This window comes from Pseudorca crassidens, chromosome 2 (genome assembly GCF_039906515.1).
Source record: "Pseudorca crassidens isolate mPseCra1 chromosome 2, mPseCra1.hap1, whole genome shotgun sequence".
Classification (NCBI taxonomy): domain Eukaryota; kingdom Metazoa; phylum Chordata; class Mammalia; order Artiodactyla; family Delphinidae; genus Pseudorca; species Pseudorca crassidens.
The window spans coordinates 14,938,043-14,956,121 of NC_090297.1; the positions used below are offsets into that span (position 1 = coordinate 14,938,043).

An 18,079-nucleotide genomic window follows, 5' to 3' on the forward strand; every position below is an offset into this window, starting at 1 on the left:
TTGGCCTTTATCATGATCTCACAGTTTGTATCTTTACCTGCTATTTTGTTGGTTGTCTGTCTCCTCCCACTAAAATGTAAGCTCCCTGAGGGTAGATATTTTTATTATTTTGGAGTTTCCTTCTTTACTGCCATATCCTTAGTACCTGAATACAGCCTGGCACATAGTAGGCACTCGATAAATATTCACTGAGAAACTGAATGTTAGTCTGTTATCTCTATTTCAGTCAAACTAGTTATCTATTCCTGAAACACATTTTCCTAGGAGTGACAAATTCATTCAAACAAATACGTTTATTTCACAAGCCAAATGTATCCATTTTGGTGACTGCCTAGAGGAGCTGTGTTAAGAAGGATTCTGAGGCTACATCTGGGCCAATCCAGAAAGTGTGTGTTAATGGTCTCTTCTTGTGGTGCTCTGAAGGTCTGAGGGCCACATCTTTGTCCAGCGCAAAACCCTTTTTCCGGGCCCTTTCTTTTTTAGCGTGGACTGCTTTCTCGACTTGTCGAAGTCTTGCTCATACCTCAGAGCCCTTGTTTAAATCCTCCTTCTTCCAGCAAGCCTTTTCTAGGCATGCCAGCTCCTTGGGACTGCTGCCTTCTCTGAACCCCTTGGCCTCATGCCTGGGCAGCTTCTCTGCCAATGAGCTTTTCCTTTGCTCCTCTACTTCCCATTGTCAGTGTGTCTGCCCTTTTCCCTTCCAGGGCAGGCCTTATGCCTTACTCTGTTTCCAGTTCCTGATGCTGTGCTGGACACTTAGTAAGTGGTCAAAAAAAATAGGTTGTTTTAATTAAGACTTTTGGGGAGGTAGGCAACAGACTCCTTCCAATCAGCTTAAAATTGTAAGATACTGGTGAAGTTCAGAGAGTCCAGGGAAAGGTGAACATCAAGGGCAGAGGGGCGAGAACCAAGCCCCTCATCGCTCCTTCAGCAGCCAGAGTTCTCTAGGATTCTGCCCCTAATGCGATTCAGCTCCCTGGCACAGTCCCCATGCCTCTCTGTTTGGATTCCTCAGAGAGAGGACTTGATTGGCCCAGCCTGGGTCAGTGTCACTCGGCCACAGGAGGACAGGTTCATGGAGAACAAACTTGGCTGCTGAGGTACGTTGTGTTGACTGGTGGGTGTGGTTGGAAGCCGGTTCCCTGGTAGAGGGGCTGCACAGACACCCAGGTGATATTCTTTTGTGCCTTCCAGTTCTCCAATACCCATGTTCCTAACAGGAAGATTTTTCAAAGACTTTATCTGGTGCACAAAAACCTTAAGGAAAAAAAGCTGTTCTGTGGGATATTAAATACAGAAGGACCAACTCCTCAGCAGAGAGAAAAATTCTCCTGCTCTCTGTGGATATACATGGGCTGCTGGGAGCTGAGAAATGGAAGAAACAACGGAGAAGGGACATTGTAAAAGAATTGACTTGCCTCACGCTGCCCACCACCCTGGCAGCCCTGTTCACCATGTTTACCACAGCCACAGGGTGGAGGAATTCCAAGCACAAGGCCCTTCCCTGAGAGCCCGGCTCTGGTGCTGTCACTTGGAGGTGGGTGGGTTGTTACCGCGGGGTCAGGCAGCCCCAGCTGAAGAAACAGGGAGAGTGATGGCGGGAGGAAGCAAACAAACAAGGAGCAAAGTGAGGGGTTGGGGGTAGCCCCTGGCACCCTGTCCCTGGCATTTAGGTCACATTCCTGGTGACGTCGGTATGTTCATTCTTACAGATGAGGAAACAGCCATAACCACCACTGCCTCTCTGGAGTGGAGAAAGGACATTCCTTGGAGTCAGACCGACTTGAGTTTAAATTTCCACTCTGAAATTCCCCGAATTTAGATCTCATCTCTGACCTTCCTCTCTTCTCATCTCCCCCTTCTTAGCAATTAATCCCTCTTGATTTTTGGTCTCCCATCCTACCTACAAAGGGCATTTGACATTTTTCCAGGGGACAAGTTCCCCTTGGGGCCTCATTTCTGCTCTCCAGTTGGCCAACGCCATACCTCCCACACCCTCAGTAGCCTTCAGGGGCAGACCCTATAGTTCACTGTCACCTCCTCCTGCTTTCTCTGAGCCCAAGATGGGGCCCAGAGGCTTTCTGAGCCCCCAGGGACAGGAGAAGGCAAGAGCCAGCCCAGGGGGTGGGCTTAGAGTTAGAAGATCTGATTCTGCTCCTGGATCTGCTACTGACTCGCTGAGTGAACGTAGGCAAATCCTTTTCCTCCGTGGGAAAGGAAAAGACGACACTAGTAGCTTTCACTTCCTAAGGGCCGAGCTGGTGCCAGGCTCTGTGCTTCACGCACACGTCCCTCAGTGAATTCTCCCAGTAAGCGTGCGCTTGGGCACTATTAAAATTCCTATTTCACAGATGAGCAAACTGAGGCTCAGGACGTGCATTACTTGAGTGAGGTGAGAAAGCTTTGTGCTAAAGCCTGGGTTTGATCCAGGGACTCTGACTCCCTGCCTTCTCTCTGCTATACACCTCCCTAAAATAGCTTTCATTTTCTGGAGCACGTGCTATTTCCCAGGAACTGTGCCGAGCACTTTGCATCCATTTATCTCCTTGAATCCTGCCTCCTTCTCATCATAATCTTACCGTAAACGTCGCCTCCTTGAGATGTCTTCTGAGGCTTTCCCATCCCATCACTCACTCTGGCTTGCTTAGCTCCTCCGTGACACTTAGATGATGAGAAACCCATTCTGCTTTACCCGTACACGCCCCACCTCCCTGTTGCAGAACTGAAGCTTCCTGAGGGCTGGGACCTTGTTGGTCCAGCCCATTGTGTCCCTGACACCTCTGTGCCTGGCATACAGTCTGCACAAAAGTATTTGTTAAATAAATGAGAGGGACCTCCCTGGTGGCGCGGTGGTTAAGAATCCGCCTGCCAATGCAGGGGACACAGATTCACTCCCTGGTCTGGGAAGATCCCACATGCCGTGGAGCAGCTAAGACCGTGCGCCACAACTACTGAGCCCGCGTGCCACAACTACTGAAGCCTGTGCACGTAGAGCCCGTGCTCCGCAACAAGAGAAGCCACCGCAATGAGAAGCCCATGTGCAGCAATGAAGACGGAACACAGCCAAAAATAAATAAACAAATAAGTTTATGTTAATAAATAAATAAATGAGAGCCCCGGCAACGACTCTAGAGAGTATATGCCGTTACCAGCTGCACTTTACAAAGAAGGAAACCGAGGCCCAGACAGGAAACAACTGGCACAGAGTCAGTGGGTGATGGGAGCAAGGATTCAAACCCAAGCAGGAAGACTCCAGAACCTTCCGTGATGAGTCCTCACGGCCCCTTCCACCTCCACATTTGGACATGTGGACTCTCTTGGTCTTTATCTTGCAGAAGAGGGAGGGACTGTGGTTGTCTCAGGCCCCAATACCAACCTTCTGAGTCAGTGGGCCGGACTGGGAGAGAAGGCCTTTTTTTGTTTTCCCTCTTTCTCCGGGAGAGTGCAGAGGTTTGGACCCCTGTTGAGGCCAGGCTGACGGGATTAGAGGAAACAGCTGGCCCAAGCCCGTGCCCTGCGGGAGGGAGCTCACATTCCCAGGACTCGGGGAGGGAGCAGCTCCCCGTAGCCCAGTCACATTCCAGGTCGGTCATTTTCCTGAGCCCAGATGTTTGCTAATGAGCTGGGGAGAGAGCTTTCAGCCCTCTACCCCAGCTCTGGGCCCCACATTACCTCGGCCCCAAGAGGCTGGCCCAGGGCCAGCAGGCTCTGGCTTCAAGCCCGTGCCCAGGGCCAGCCAGGCCTGTTGGGGCAACTGGCGCACCGCTGCCAACCAGGTGCATCTCCGTGTGCTTGGAGACTCTGACGTGACAGGTTCTGCCTTTCCTGCTGGGGCCCCACCACCCTGGGTCCTGGTGGTGCAGCATCCTTGCCCCTGATGGAGGGGCTCTGAGGCAGTCAAGAGGGTGTGGTGGGCAAAGGAGCATGGGCTTTGCAGTTGCTGGGTCTGGATTCAAGTCTGGACTCCGTCCATCACTAGTGGTGTGATCTTGGGCAGGTAACCAGGCTTCTGATGCCTTGATTTTTCTCATCTGTAAAATGGGAATAATGATAGGATTATGGTCAGGTTTCCGTACAATAAAGCAGGCATAGTGCTTGGTATAATGCCTGGCACAAAGTGATAGCTGTTGATAGTATTAACAAGTTACTTTCCAGACCCCTTGTTCACATGGTAGCCCTCCTGTAATTACCAGTCTTCACCAGACAGGTGTGACCCAATCCCAAACCCCATGTCCTTGATTAGGTGGCTGGGTGGCTGAACTGTCAAGGGCTTCTACTTCGGGCTGTCTGTATGACTTGACAAACTCATCAGGCTACCCAATTGGCTTCTTACAGTGGGGTGGGTTCTTACAAAATGTAGACATCCAGTCCCCACCCCACCTGGGATGCACATCGAGAGTGGCAGTGGTGAGCACAATGGTCAGTGTTTCCTGAGTGCCTACTGTGTACCAGGCAGTGAGGCTACACCTGGTGGGATGTGTTCCTGCAGCAGACGGTAGCTGGCATCCCCTTTACTGTGTGGCTTTAGGCCAGTTACTTAACCTCTCTCTCTTGGTCTTGGTACTTTCACTTATGAAATGGGGATAACAATACTGTTTATTTCACAGATTTATTGTGTGGGTGGAAAGTGCTTAGAATGGGACCAGGCACGTAGTACAGGAAGGTGCTCAATATGCCTGAGCTATTACGAGAATTATTACAGTTATACTCACGGAAACATTTATGGGGGATATTAATTACTTAGTTCAGCCAAATATATTGTACCCCTTGTTTGCCAAGCCCTGGGGACACTGACACAGGCGATCCCTGCCCTCAAGGAGCCCACAGTCAAGTGGAGGAAAGAGATCAACTAGTCTAGAGGGAAATTACCATGAACAGAGGGTATGTATCCTGTGCTTCCAGGATCACACCGTAGAAGGGAGGGGTTTATGCTACTTGGGTCTTGGGAAGGCTTTCCAATCTGGTGCTTGAAGAATGCCTTTACTAGGAGATGAAAGGAGGGGAAGGGAACCCCAGGCAGAGGGAACAGCACAAGCAAGAGCTAGGAGGTATAGAGACGCAATACTGGGTTTGGAGAGGCAGATAGGTCAGCGTACACCATGGAATTATCAACAGTCCACTAGGAGCCACCGGGATGCTCGGCAACCTGTGACATTGGATGAGCAGGGCTGCTTCCATCAGGGGGCTTCAGCCAGGCTGGGGTGAGATGCATGGACACCCACCACTGTGGTAGAACGCAAAATTCCTAAATCTTGTCTCAGGACCGGGCTACTACTTTCCAGGAGCAAAGCTATTTTCTCACTTCACTGGCACACCAAACAGAGAGGGTACGACCGAAACCCGCCCGAGTGCCCAGGTACAGGCTGTTAAGCTGGGTACCCCCGTACCCAACAGCTGAGGCTGGGACGCCGCGCTGGGCGCTCTGCTCTTCCCAGGAGTCAGAGAAGTGAGTTCAGTTTCCGACGTTCCGGATAGTCCTTCTCGGGACTCTCAGACCCTTCTCTGCACACTTAAGCCAAGTGCCTGGCGCTGAGGCGAGGCCGGGCAGAGGTCGAGTGACACTAGGGAACTAAGAGCGCGGACCAGCCCCGGGTCGCACGGCCGGGAGCGGATAGGTTGGGCGCACCGCAGGACTGAGGGAGGACAGTCTCCTGGTGCCGCGGCTCGGTGGACTGGGGCGCCACACCCTCGGAGCAAGACTGCAGCACCCGGTTCCCACAAAAAGGAATACTTCCATCTTTGTCACCCGGAGGCCTGGCACGGCCCGATGGCCGGGCTGGGGGAAAGTTGGGAGAGAAGTCCGAGCGCAGAGAAATCCGGCGGAGGGCGCTTTAGAACGAGCCGGGGCGCCGGGCTCTCTGCCCTGCCCCTAGGGCGCCGATCAGGGAGGCCCCGGTAGCTCCGCCGCGCCGTCGGACCGCGCCGGAGCCCGGCCCGGGGCTCGAGGGCGACGGGGAGAAGGGGCCGGGGCCCCGGGCGGCTGAGGCGCCCCCTCCTGCGCGCCCGGAGGGAGCGGCCCAGCGCGCCCGCCCGCTCTTTCTTTTTCGCGTCCCTCCCTCCACTGCCCCCGCCCTCGCTCCCTATTTGGAGCGGAGACACCCCTGACGTCGGAGCCGCTCGGCTCGCCGCTCCCCCGCACCGCGCGCCCGCCCGGGGCCGCAGACAGCGCGCAGCGCAGCCCAGCCGAGCCTCGCGGGGCCGCCGCCAGCCCTGCCGGCCGCCTCCCCGAGCCTCCCGGGGGCGCCGAGCCTGCCCCCAGCGGCCCGCAGACAGCTCCGCAGGAACCGGCGGGCGCGCCGCGCTTCCCACCGCCGCCGCGCGCGCGGTAAGTCCCGCCCGGGCCGGCACGCGGGCGCCCAGCTTCCAGAGGCTTCGGCCGCAGGCGCAGCGCCTCGCCCCCGGCCCGCCCGCCAGCCCAGGGCACCATGCGGAGGCGCCGCCGCCGAGCCCGGGAGCGCTGGGGGCTCGGGGCGCCGGGTCTGGGGACGTGGGCGCGGCACGGGGTGGCGAGGGAGCACCCCTGCGTCCCGAGCCGGTCCCCCGACTCAACAGGGGTTTCCATTTCTCGGTAGGAGTTCCGCGGCCAAGAGAGAAAGGGAGGGAGATGCGCGGCCGAGAGAAAGCCGGGCGGGTCGAGGGCGGGTCGGGCCGCGCGGCCGCCGGGGCAGCGCCCGGAGCTCGGCCGCGGGGCTCGCGCGTCCCCGCTGCTCTGTCCGGGCCTCGCCGCGCCGCGAGCCTCTCCACTCCCGTACGTTTCTGCCTCCTTTTTGTCTCTCTCTGTGTTTCTGTCTCCCCATCTGCGTGTCTCCGTCTCTCTATTTCCGTTCCTCTCTTTCTCTGGTTCTGGCCCCTTTCTTTCTGTTTCTCTGCTTCTGCCTGTTTTCCATTTCCCTGGGTTTGTGCCTCTGCCTTTATGTTTTCTCTCCGTCTCTCCGCCTGCCCCGCTGTGGGAGTCTCTCTCTGAGTTCCTGCGTCTTCCTGGTCCCCCGCCCTCAAATTCGGACAGCGCCCCCAGCCCGGGTCGGAGGCACGGGGCCCCCACCGGGGCTCGTGAATAGTTTCCTAGACCTGGTAAAAGAAGCGAAACCCTCCTCCTACCTTCCGCCTGCCCCGGGGGACTGGCCTGGGTCATCCCCCTGGAATTGAGTCTGGGGCAGGGGAGCCAGCCTTTCCGGGGGCTCAGTTTTCTTAAGCGTTCCACCCCCGCGAGGCGGCCTGGACAACTGGGCTGTGCTGCCGGCCACCTGCCCGCCCCGCTCCCTGGGCGGGGTGATTCTGCTCTTTTACACGCCGCAGTAAAGGGGGCAGCTGGCCGCCTTGGCGTGGCCAGGGGGTTGGCCGGCACCCGGGGAGAAGGGCACATTTTCAGCCTTTCCGAGGTCCTCGCCCAGCTGGAGGACACCAGCCTGTAACTACGGGAACCCCAGGAAAACAGAGGTCAGGGCCGGAGGCCAAAGGCTGGGCGCTGACGGGGGATGGGGGTGGGGAAGCAATTTGTCAACAAGGAGCCCCTCACCCTTTGTTACTGTGGAAACCACCAGCCTCCTGAAACTCCTCCAGTTGCTGGGACCGCTTGGGTGTGGTTTGCCTTTGGTTGGGGCCAAAGAAAAGGCGAGGCTGGAGCATTTCGTCGGTGACCCCCCCATCCCCACCCTTGCGAGCTGGACCTCTTTCTCTTGGGCCTGTGTGCTAGAGGGTGGACCCAGGAGGATGTGCTGTGCATTAGCCGCATATATCTTCATTCTTTTAGAGTGAAATTTCCAACTGAGTTCTCTCCTTCTCCCCACCCCCACCCCCAAGGGTCGCAGACTGCGGGAGCGGGCAGGGATGCTGGTGAAGTCTGCAGTGGGACTTCTGCTGAGCAGATGTGTAGGCCGGCCCTGCAGCAGCTCATTAGCATCGATTTGTTTTGGAGACAGTTTTCAGTCAGGAGGGTCTGCGGGCAGGCGGGCCGTGGTCTGGGCTGGGGGGCTGTAGCCAGGGAGGTGGAGCTGCTTGGCAGAGATGGGCAGGCCTTTGGGGCACGGGCTTGGCCCTGCGTGTCCGCCCCTGGACGGTTGGTTCATGCTCTGCCAGCGCTGACGGAAGGAAGGAAGCCACCCTGTGGTGACTGGGGTCATGGAATCACAGTGGCCTTAAGCAGCGCGCTGGAGCCAGGCTCCTCTTGAGGGAATCTGCTAGGATGGACTTTCCCAGGCCGTGCTTCCCATTTCACAGGGGCAAATGGGAGGCCTGGGCAGGTGAAACGAGTGATCAGTGGCCTGTAAACACTGTACTGTCCTGCCTCCAGGCACACAGGGAGTCAGCGGGTGAGCTTGGGCCTGAACTTGTCCTTGGACCCCAGAGTGGGCCTGCTGAGCTGATCAGGGCTGGGGTCTGACCCTGGCTCGCCCCTCCCTTCAGTTGCACCATTCAAGGAAGTCCCCTGCGCTCATTCCAAGACCTGCGGCGGTTGCCTCACTCCTGCTGACCCCCAAGCCTAGGGCTGCGGCCACAGATGCCACACCCTCTGCACCCAGCAGCATGTACGCCCCGGCAGCCAGGCCCAGCCTGTTTGCTCGAAGTTGCTGGTCTCTCTGGGAGCCTTTCCCTTCAGTCACTGGCCCAAGAATTAGAGTCTGAGTGGGATCTTCCTCTCCGCTCCCACCCTGGCAGCACAGACAGTTCATAAAACCCTCGCCCAGCCATCATCTTGTTTGAGTTTCCCCTAAACCCATTTTCTTGGAGGCAGATGCAACCCCGGGGTTTAGATATTCTCAGGACGCATTCAGGATCCAGTGGGAGGGAGGGGGAGGGGGAGGGGAGGGGAAAGGGGGAGGGGAGGGTAAGGGGGGTGTGGGGGAGGGGGGAGGGGGAGAAAGAAGGGTGTAGGCAGAGTGCAGGGAGGGTGAGCAGCCCTGGGTGACTCAAAGCTAGCACTCGTAGTGACCTCTGCTGAGGACATCCTGTGACAGGTGTCCTCTCCTGAAATTTCCACGCCCTCTTCAGTTCAATTCTCACAACTGCCCTAAGAGGCAGCTACCCCCACTTTGCAGGTGAGGAAACTGAGGCACAGAAAAGTTAAAGGGGCTGAGCTAGGGTTTGAACTGGGGTCTGTCACAGTCCGTTGTGAATAAAGGAGACCCAGACCCGGCCCTTTGTGTGTGTCAGGGTGGGGCAGGGGGTGGGGGGAGAACAGGGAGAGGAAGGGACTGGGAGCATCTGGTCTGATCAGTTTGAAAAATAACTCACCCCGCACCCCACATGCTTTCTGTGCGAATGGAGACGTCACCAGAGCCCACAGGTAGAAGCTTCCATCTGAATCTGCCGGGGCCTAGGTGGGAAGGATTTCCAGAGGTTTCGGAAAGCAGAAGTTAAAGCTGGGGAGAGGCTTGCCTTCTTCTAAGCATTTGCTGGCCCTGCCCTCCGGCTGCTCCCACACCAGGCTGGTTGCTGGGAACCGAAGGCCTGGTGTGTGTGTGTGTGTGTGTGTGTTTGGGGGTGAGTGGACCATTGTACCAAGAACATTCTGGTGTACCTGGCCTTAAGGACCCTGAATATTCAGATTTATCCCAAAGAGGAAACGGGGAGGGTGATTATTCACTTGTTTTACTAAATCGACTCCTTGTTGTGCAATGGGTGCTCTACGGCGGGTGCGGACGGGCCAGAGGTCTTCCTTGAAATCTAGGCCCCTCGGGTGAATTTCAGGTTTGATTCTAGGCACTAGGCCTAGGCAGTGGGGTGGGTGACCCCTGTCCGCATTGCTGTTACGGGGGACCCTTCCCTGGGGAGTTGGGGGGCTCTTGACCTGGCTGGTCCTCAGAATCATGTGGGAGTGAATACAGATGCCTGGGAGTGTGGGGTCGGGATATCTAGGGCTGGGGCCCGGGCTTCTGAGTTGTTGGCAAGCATCTCAGGGAAGATGCTAGGTTCTGGTAGGCGTGAAACGTAGAGAGGACTCCACAGGCCCGACCCCGAAGCCTGAGTTCTTGCTGCCCCACCCCCGTCCTTCCCCAGGAAGCTGCCGGGGCAGGTGTCCTGTGTCTGCTCACTGCCCTCGTCCCCTGCGTGGGAGACATGGGCCGTCACTTCCTTGTTCTGTGCCTCAGTTTCCACGGGGCTGGAGTGGGTCGGCTGTGTCCCCTCCCCTCCCCCAGGGGCCTTCTCTCTGTGTTGTTGGCAGCCTCAGATGTGTCAGGTGTCGGCACAAGGCCTCTGAGCATCCGGAGGGCTTGGATTGGGGAGTGGACGGTGGGGTGATAGGAAGGTACCCACCCTGGGCTGAGGGTGCCCTGGTTGTGGCCTCCCCACAACTCGGAGGAAGGGCGGCGCCGTACCTTCTGCAAGGCTCCGGGGAGCCAGGGGTTGGCCACGGCCGCGTGCTCCTCTGCAGGGGAGTCCAGGCTGGGATTTGAACTCTGCCCCATGGGGCGCCCATGCTTCCAACCCTGGCTGTGGCTGAGCCCCGGAGTGCTGACGGGTAAGAGACGCAGCTGCTGGGGCGGGAAGCCCCGGTCTCTTGCTTGCTCCAGGTCATTCCCCGTCACCCTGTCTTCCTCTTCTGTGAAACTCTTGGTGGTTACCCTGCTGCTGTCCAGTTCAAATCTTAGCTTTAGTGAATGCTAACTGTGTCAGCTTGGGCAAATCTCTTTTGCAAACCCAGTGCCTCGGTTTCTTCATCCGTAAAATGGGGGAAATTCCATATCTGTCTCCTAGGGTTGTTCTAAGGACCAAATAAGTGAATATACATAAAAGCCTTAGAACGGTATCTGGCCCACAGTTGGCAGCAGCTCTTACTCCTAGGAGGTGGGAGGGCTGTGCTGGGCTGATAGCCGTAAACCCCCTTTCTGGCCTTGCCTGTGCAGTTCCCTCAACCACGGGTAACTAATTGTGCTCCTGAGTTCAATCCAGAATTGAGAAGCTCTCCTCCCCCGGCCCCTCCAGCTGTCCGACTGCCCCGCACTGAACAGCTGCTTCCTCTTCACCCACCTCCCTCGACCTCCCCTCCAGGCTCTGAGCTCCCCAGGCCCCCACCCTCGCTGCCCTCTCCGCCCTCCTAGAAGGTGCCTGGTAAACCACTGTCAAGCTGCGGGGAACCGCCTGGCCTGGGGAAGGGCACTGCTTGGCCTGACTTGCTGGGGGCCTCGGGACGACCCCTCTGCAAAGCAAGAGGATCGGCTTGGGGGATCCCCTTCCCGCCCTGGCGTTCTGGGACTCCCGTGACTTGTCGTGTGACCTTCAGGGCGGGAGGAAGGGATGAGAATCTGGGTGAGGCTCTCAAGTCTCAGGAAGGAAGGTCCGACTGCTGGATCAAAAAAAAAAAAAAAATCAGCTGAGCTGCTGCCTGAAAAAACAAAACACAAGCCAACAAAAAATAAAACCTGTTAGCAAAGAGCCGAGTCCAGTGTGAAGGGGGGGCAGCAGGGGTTCTTGGGGGCTGGACGGGGGCGTGTGTGGGAGACCGGCCCTGCATCCCCCCCGGCTCCCTGCTCCAGCAGCCAGCTTTGGCTCTGATGCCAGCCCAGGCCTCCCCACCATCCCCCCGGGGGAAGGGAACTGGCCTGAGGTGGGTCCCTGCTGGGTGCTGGGTGCTTTCATCGCATCTTCCCAGTCATTTTCAAGGAAAGGGCTCTGCTCCCCGTTTTAGGGCTGAGGTCGGTGGGTGCAGAGAGGCAGACTGTACTTCCGGAAGTCACGCAGCTCCTAGGTGGGAGGCCTGGGACTTGAACTTAGGAGGCTCCCGGGGCCATGCTTCGGCTGGAGCTCAGGGCTGCTGGCCTGGGGAGGCTGAGCGCGGCCTGGCCCCTCCTCTGAGGTCCCAGCCAGGGCTTGGTGAGAGGCCGGGCCTGGTGGGTTGGGTTATAGCACCCCCTCTGTGGGCCCAGCTGACCTTCAGCTGTGCCCTAGAGAGGGGGGTAGATAAGGGAGGTGGCCTTCTGCCTCAGTTCATCTCATTTCCCCTCGGCGTCTGCTACAACCTGACGCATGATAACCAGTCCTCACCCTCCAGACCAGTGACTCCCCTGAAACACTCACCGGTGTCCCATCTCCCACTACACCTTGTTATTAACCTCAGCCCCCATCTCAACTCCGCTCCCCCTTAGCCTGGCCCATAGCGTCAGTCCTAACCTCTCCTGATCCAAACCCCAAACCAGCCCCAGCGCTCATCTCCAGGCTACTTTCATTACAACCTCAGGCTCCGTTCCCGAGCCTAAGGAAACCTATCACCCTCTGCCCCACCTGACCTGGCCTTCCTGAGGGATCCTGATGGGGTCAGGCATAGGACAAACGTCCCCGGACCTCTCTGAGGTCTCTAGGGGCCAGTCTCGCCTGGGGAGGCCCAGGGAGCTCTGGCCTTAGGTGGGTCTCCGCTGGTGTGCTACGGTGGTCGGACCCTGGTGCAGAGGCTAATTCCCCAGGGACAGAAAAGGACCTGGTGGGGTGAGAAAGCCTCCTGGATGCTAAGGGTGTTGAAACATCAGGTTGCCGGTTAGGAACAAGTCCATTCTGTTTAGGTTGTGGCTGTACTGAAAACATGGGCTTTGCTGTCCACCTTGTGAGTGAGACCGGAAATGTGTGGGTGAGAGCCTGGGTCATGACACAGACTCCCTTGGGATGGGGCAGACGGTCTGGACTCACCTCCCACTGCTCTCCCCTCTTCACCCTTCCCCACTGGGCTGGGAGTGGGGGTCACCCAGGCGTTGAGATCCAGTGAGGTGGGACTTGTCTCTGCTTCCGGAGACCTCCTGCAGGGAGAAGGGGCAGGACCTGAGCAGAGCTTGCTGGATAGAGAGAGTGGGGCGCTGCAGAGGCACTCACAGCTCCGCAGGCCGGCCTGGGCCCTCCTTGCAAGCCCAGCTGAGTCAGCCCACGTAGCTAGCCTGCAGGAGCGCGCAAGACCCCCAACAACTCTCACTTCCCGACTTCTTACCAAATACCTGCCACTCCAGCAGAAGGTGGGCTGAGGGTAGCGTTGTTCGGAATGGCATTTCCAGCCCTGAGCCAGCCTGACTAGTACTGGGCATCTGTGGGACCAGTGGGACCATACTTGGCCCTTGCTCCCATTTCGGCCCCACCCAGGCCCCTCTGGGGACTGTCCCAAGACGTTGACCGAGCTGGACCACTTCTTAAGCCTGGCCTGCATATAAGAACCACCCTGGAAGCTCGTTAAAAAAATGCAGAATCCCACCCCACCCTAGAACTTTCACTTCACTAGTCCTCAGGGAATTCTGACGCTCTACCAGGTTTGGAAACCACCAGTCCAGGGCACCCCACTCATTTCACAGGTGGGGACACAGGCCACAGTGTCCAGGGTCCCACAGCATGTGTGGATTCCAGACTCCCAGTCCAGTGCCTTTTCCCGTGTCCTGCCCCCAGAGGACCCCTTTGTGAGCATTGCCCTCATTTCCGAATCTCTCTGAAGCCTCCCTCCTCCACAGTTCTTGCAGTGGGAGAGTGGGCGAAACCTACAGAAGATGAAGTTGGGGAACATTGGGAAAATCCCCTTTGAGTCCATGCTTGCGAAACACACTCTGCCCTGCACCGCCATCTCCTGGCAGATTCTGGTATTGCCTTATTAGTGCCTCGCTCCATCCAATTCACAGAGGGTCAAGCCCTTGGCTTGGACTGCCTCGCCTCTTGTTTGACTCAGGTGTGAGGTTGGAGCTGGAGATAGTGATGTGTGTGTAGACTCAGGGCTTGGGGCTCTGATGGGGCATCCAAACGAGAAGTAGTCTAGTTTGGGGTTAGTTTTTTCACCTGAGGTCCATGCATCCAAGGTGGCACAAGAATTCACAGTGACATGAAGATGGTTAGCTTTGCTGACAACCGTGGCAGCATGTCCAGGAGACCTGCTGGCAGGCCAGCCCCTCAAGGACCCACAACATCACAGTGAGGAGGGAGCTAATGATTGTTCAATACGCAACGGGGTGCTTGGAAACTGAGTGTCTGGCTTAGTACTTGCAATAATCATTGCCACACACAGCATCACCATCCCCCTTTAGATGAAGCAAGTGAGGCACAGAGATAAAAAGTAACTTGCTCAAAGCTACAAAGTAAGTTATAAAGATAACTAACACATGTGGGATGTGTATGATCTGCTAGTCTCTCCACTCAGGGCTTTTCATGAAATACCTTGTTTAATCTCCATGATACCCATCTGATGCTCGTGCTATTAGCAGCCCCAGTTTTGAGGTTCATACAGGAGAAATAACTTGTCCAAGATTGTGCTTGGCTAGTAAGTGGCAGAGGTAGGATTTAAACCCAGGCAGTCAGAGCCACGCTGTAACACCACTGCCCCCCTGCCCTCTGCCCAGCCTCCTGGACCCTGCTGGCCTCACCTGCAGTCTGTACTCAGTTCAAGGGCTCCAAAGGTCACGGGCACGATGCTTCGGGTCCTGGTGGGGGCTCTCCTCCCCGCCATGCTGCTGGCTGCTCCACCGCCCATCAACAAGCTGGCACTGTTCCCGGATAAGAGCGCCTGGTGCGAGGCCAAGAACATCACCCAGATCGTGGGCCACAGCGGCTGTGAGGCCAAGTCCATCCAGAACAGGTGGGATCCCGGGGCGGTGGGTGGAAGGGATGAGGACACGGGCCCCGGAGGGAGGAAGAGGACAGGGCTGCCCGTCCTCGCCTCCACCGTGGTGACACGGACGCGGTGGGCTCTCCTCCCGCAGGGCGTGCCTGGGACAGTGCTTCAGCTACAGCGTTCCCAATACCTTCCCGCAGTCCACAGAGTCCCTGGTGCACTGCGACTCGTGCATGCCGGCCCAGTCCATGTGGGAGATCGTGAGTACGGCTGCCCGCTCCCGCCCAGCTTCCGCCCAGAGCCGGCACCGGTCTGGGCCACAAGTGCTTAGTGAGGCCCCACTGTGTGCAGGGTTCGAGCCTCGTGCTGGAGATACAGACATGGTCCTTGCCACGTGATGGCTCACAAGTCCGACGCCAGCATGTACAGGACAAGAAGCTCTGTTCTGATGTCAGTCACATGCTGAAATCCTTTCGGTGGCTTCCCATTGTTATAGGATGAGACCAAAATCTTTGCCAGACCCCGTAAGGCCTGTCCACAAGGCGTGGTCTGGCTCACCAGGCTTTCTAGCTTCATCTTGCCCCTCTCACCTTCTTCACTAGCTTGACCCTGACACCAATCCCGCCTCCTTTCAGTCTCTCTTATCTTGTCTGCTTACGACCACCACAGGGCCTTTGCACATGCTCTTTTCCCCGTTTGGCTTACCTTTCTCCTCCTCCCCCCCCCCCCCCCAGTTAAATTCTAGTCATTCCTCTGCGCTTGGCTCAGGCATCATTTTCTCAGAACCCCTTTCCTGATCCCCCAGGCACTGTGTACCTCTGCTTTGAGCATCTGTCACACGCACAGTTTTTCATCTGCATTTGGGTGATTTTGACAAGTCTGTTTCCTCTGCTAGACTCTGAGTTCCTTGAAGGACCATGCCTGTCCTTGTGTCCCCAGAGCTGGCATGGAGAAGGTGCTCTGTGGAAGGAGGGAGGGAGAGACAAGGAGGAAGGAAGGAAAAAGAAAGGGCAGCTAGTGGCGCGACAACAGGGGAAGAGTGAACGCTAACGGGGCTCGTACAGGGCGAGCCTTGGCTGGGCGGGGTGGGGGGGTGTTGGGAGGGGCTCGCTGAGGAAGTGATGTCTGGGCTCGGGTCCAAAGGTTGAGTAGAAGTTAAGTGGGCAAGGTCTAGGGCGGTGGGGAGGGGACGGGTGGGGCAAGGACCTCCTAGGCAGAGGGAATGGCATGTGCAAAGTCTCAGGCAGATCAGGCAGGACAGAGCTGGTGGGAGTGGGGGGAGGTCAGGGGTGGAGAGAGAGGTCCTCCGGGGGTCAACCTCAAGGTCCTGGGTGGCCTGGGTCAGGAGTCGGTTTTTCTGCGAGGGCAGTGGGAGCCCTGGTGGGGGGAATTTCAGGCAGGGGCGGACCACCTGGGTCCCCTCAAGGTGCCCTCTGGCTACTGTGGGGATGGGCAGGAAAGTGGCAGGACGTGAGGAGACAGGTCAGGTGTCTCCTGCAGGGACTCACCCCCCTCCCCCTGGACAGGCCCAGGTGTCCCAGGTGGCCTCAGACTTCTGGGGTCTCTGGGATTCTTGGTCCCATGAGGAGTGTTACCCTTGGGGCCTTCCTGCCTGCCCCAGGCCCTTGGAAACCTCTCTCCCCTTCTCTCCTGCCCTCCGCAGGTGACCTTGGAGTGCCCTGGCCATGAGGAGGTGCCCAGGGTGGACAAGCTGGTGGAAAAGATCCTGCACTGCAGCTGCCAGGCATGCGGCAAGGAGCCCAGTCACGAGGGGCTGAGCGTCTATGTGCAGGGCGAGGATGCGCAGGGCTCCCAGCCCGGCCTCCACTCCCACCCGCACCCTGGTGGGCAGCCCCCCGAGCCCGAGGATCCCCCTGGGGCCCCCCATGCAGAGGAAGAGGGGGCTGAGGACTGAGGCCCCCGACTCTTCCTCCCCTCTCGTTCCCTGTGGAATGTGGGGTCTCACCCTCCCGGGGAAGAGTTGGGGGAGAGGCTGAAGCCCCCCTTTGGCACTGGATGGACTTGGATTCAGACTTGGACTTGGAATGCTTCCCGGTTGCCACGGAGATCTGAAGGGGGTGGGACTGGCGCCAAGCTGCACAATTTAATATATTCACGAGTTGGGGGGAAGAAGCAGAGGTGTTCAGGGTTCTTCATCGGAGGGGGGTTCTCTTCTTTTCTGCCTCCTAGACATGTGCCCTGGGGAGGGGGATAGTTGGCTAAGCTGCTGAGTTGGGGTGAGGCCGTCCAAGACGCGCCAAGGCCCGCACGGCCCCTCGGTGGGGCCGGGCCCTGAGCTGGGGTTGGGCGCCTTGCCCGTGGCAGCCCTGAGGCAGGGCTAGGAAGACCACTGGCAGAAAGAAGCAGGACGCTCCAGCCCCACCGGCTTCCCCAAAGGCCTCGCACCCCCGTCCCCAGAGCAGCTTCTCCCCGGTGGCCCTCCCTCAGCGGCATGGTTGGGAGTCAGGCCTGGGCAGGACCCTGCTGCCTCCCGGCCCTGGAGCTGGGAGCCAGGCTCCCTGCCTGCCTTGGCTTTCGGGGGGGCGGGGAGGAAGGCAGGGGAGGAGGAGCCTTGCTGGGCCAGGGGGAGGGGATGACGCCCTCGACCAGAGGGCATCCTTCCCTCCTCGCCCTCTCCCAGATCTTAGTGCCTCTCCCTGCCCCCCAGGTTCTAGGCCCCTCAAAGCTGATGGAGCCAGCCTCACCCTCTTGGGAAGCTCTTTCTGAATATCGGATGCTGGGGAGGGGTCTCCCTTCCCCGGAGGTTCCCAGGAGGGACCTGGGTGGGATGGATTCTGGATGAGCCTCAAGGAACGAGGAAGAGGAGGGGTGAGGGCGCATGGGGCGGCTGTGTTCACTGTGGCTCTGCAGCTGCCAAGTCCCCTCCCCCCACTCCTCGCAGCCGCACTTTAGCCCTAGAGGGGGTGCGGGGCCCCGGGGTGGGGGGCTGGGCAGGCGGGCAGGGAAGAACGCCCCTCCGTACCCGCAGCTGCCTGCGTCTGCTCTTCTGTCCCAGGGCTGCTGCCAGCCCCGCCAGCCCCCTGCCTGGGGGCGCCCCGGCCCTCACGGCTATTCCGACAAGAGCCTCTGGAGCTTGTAACCAGTAGGATGGACCCCGAGTTTTCTCATGAATAAATTCGTTCAACACCTGTGTTCTCTTCCTCACAGGGCAGCCCTGCTGACTCAGGGCTCCCCAAGGGGCGGGAGTCAGGCTGCACGCACATGGAGCCCTGAGCACCCCTCCCCACATCCTGGTGGCCCTCTCCTTCCCGCCGTGATGTGCCCCCCGCCGGCTCCTGGCTCCCCACCTCCTGCCTCCGTCCTTGGCTGTTTCTGGCCTCGCATTTACGTTGGTTGGGCCTCCAGAACCCCTTTTCTGTCTTTGACCTTTGATCCCTTAGGCCCATGACACCTCTTCACCCTCACGGTGACTGCATCAGCCCTTCCCTGCACTCCAGCTGGCTTGGCCTCTGGAGAAGGGGAAACGGACAAAAACTAATGGTTACAAATTGATATAGGAGGTGGGGTGCTGTACTGAGTACTTTATATCAATTAACTCGCTGAATCCTCACC

The 18,079-nt window shown here is 58.1% G+C and overlaps 1 protein-coding gene across 3 annotated transcripts; it reads left to right on the top strand.

Annotated features, from left to right (window-relative positions):
* Positions 1-6,150: 6,150 nt before the first annotated feature.
* NBL1 (NBL1, DAN family BMP antagonist) lies at positions 6,151-17,655 on the top strand. Of its 3 annotated transcripts, none has more exons than XM_067722385.1 (4): positions 6,151-6,325; positions 14,336-14,530; positions 14,655-14,766; positions 16,170-17,655. In XM_067722385.1, exons 2-4 carry the CDS (start codon positions 14,364-14,366, stop codon positions 16,419-16,421), a joined length of 531 nt encoding a protein of 176 aa, XP_067578486.1. In that variant the 5' UTR covers positions 6,151-6,325; positions 14,336-14,363; the 3' UTR covers positions 16,422-17,655. The 3 variants fall into 3 exon arrangements, with proteins under 3 accessions (XP_067578486.1, XP_067578476.1, XP_067578470.1); XM_067722375.1 differs by having other exon boundaries at positions 6,152-6,325; positions 14,295-14,530; XM_067722369.1 differs by lacking the exon at positions 6,151-6,325 and adding an exon at positions 7,285-7,437 and having other exon boundaries at positions 14,295-14,530.
* The last annotated feature ends 424 nt before the right edge of the window (positions 17,656-18,079 follow it).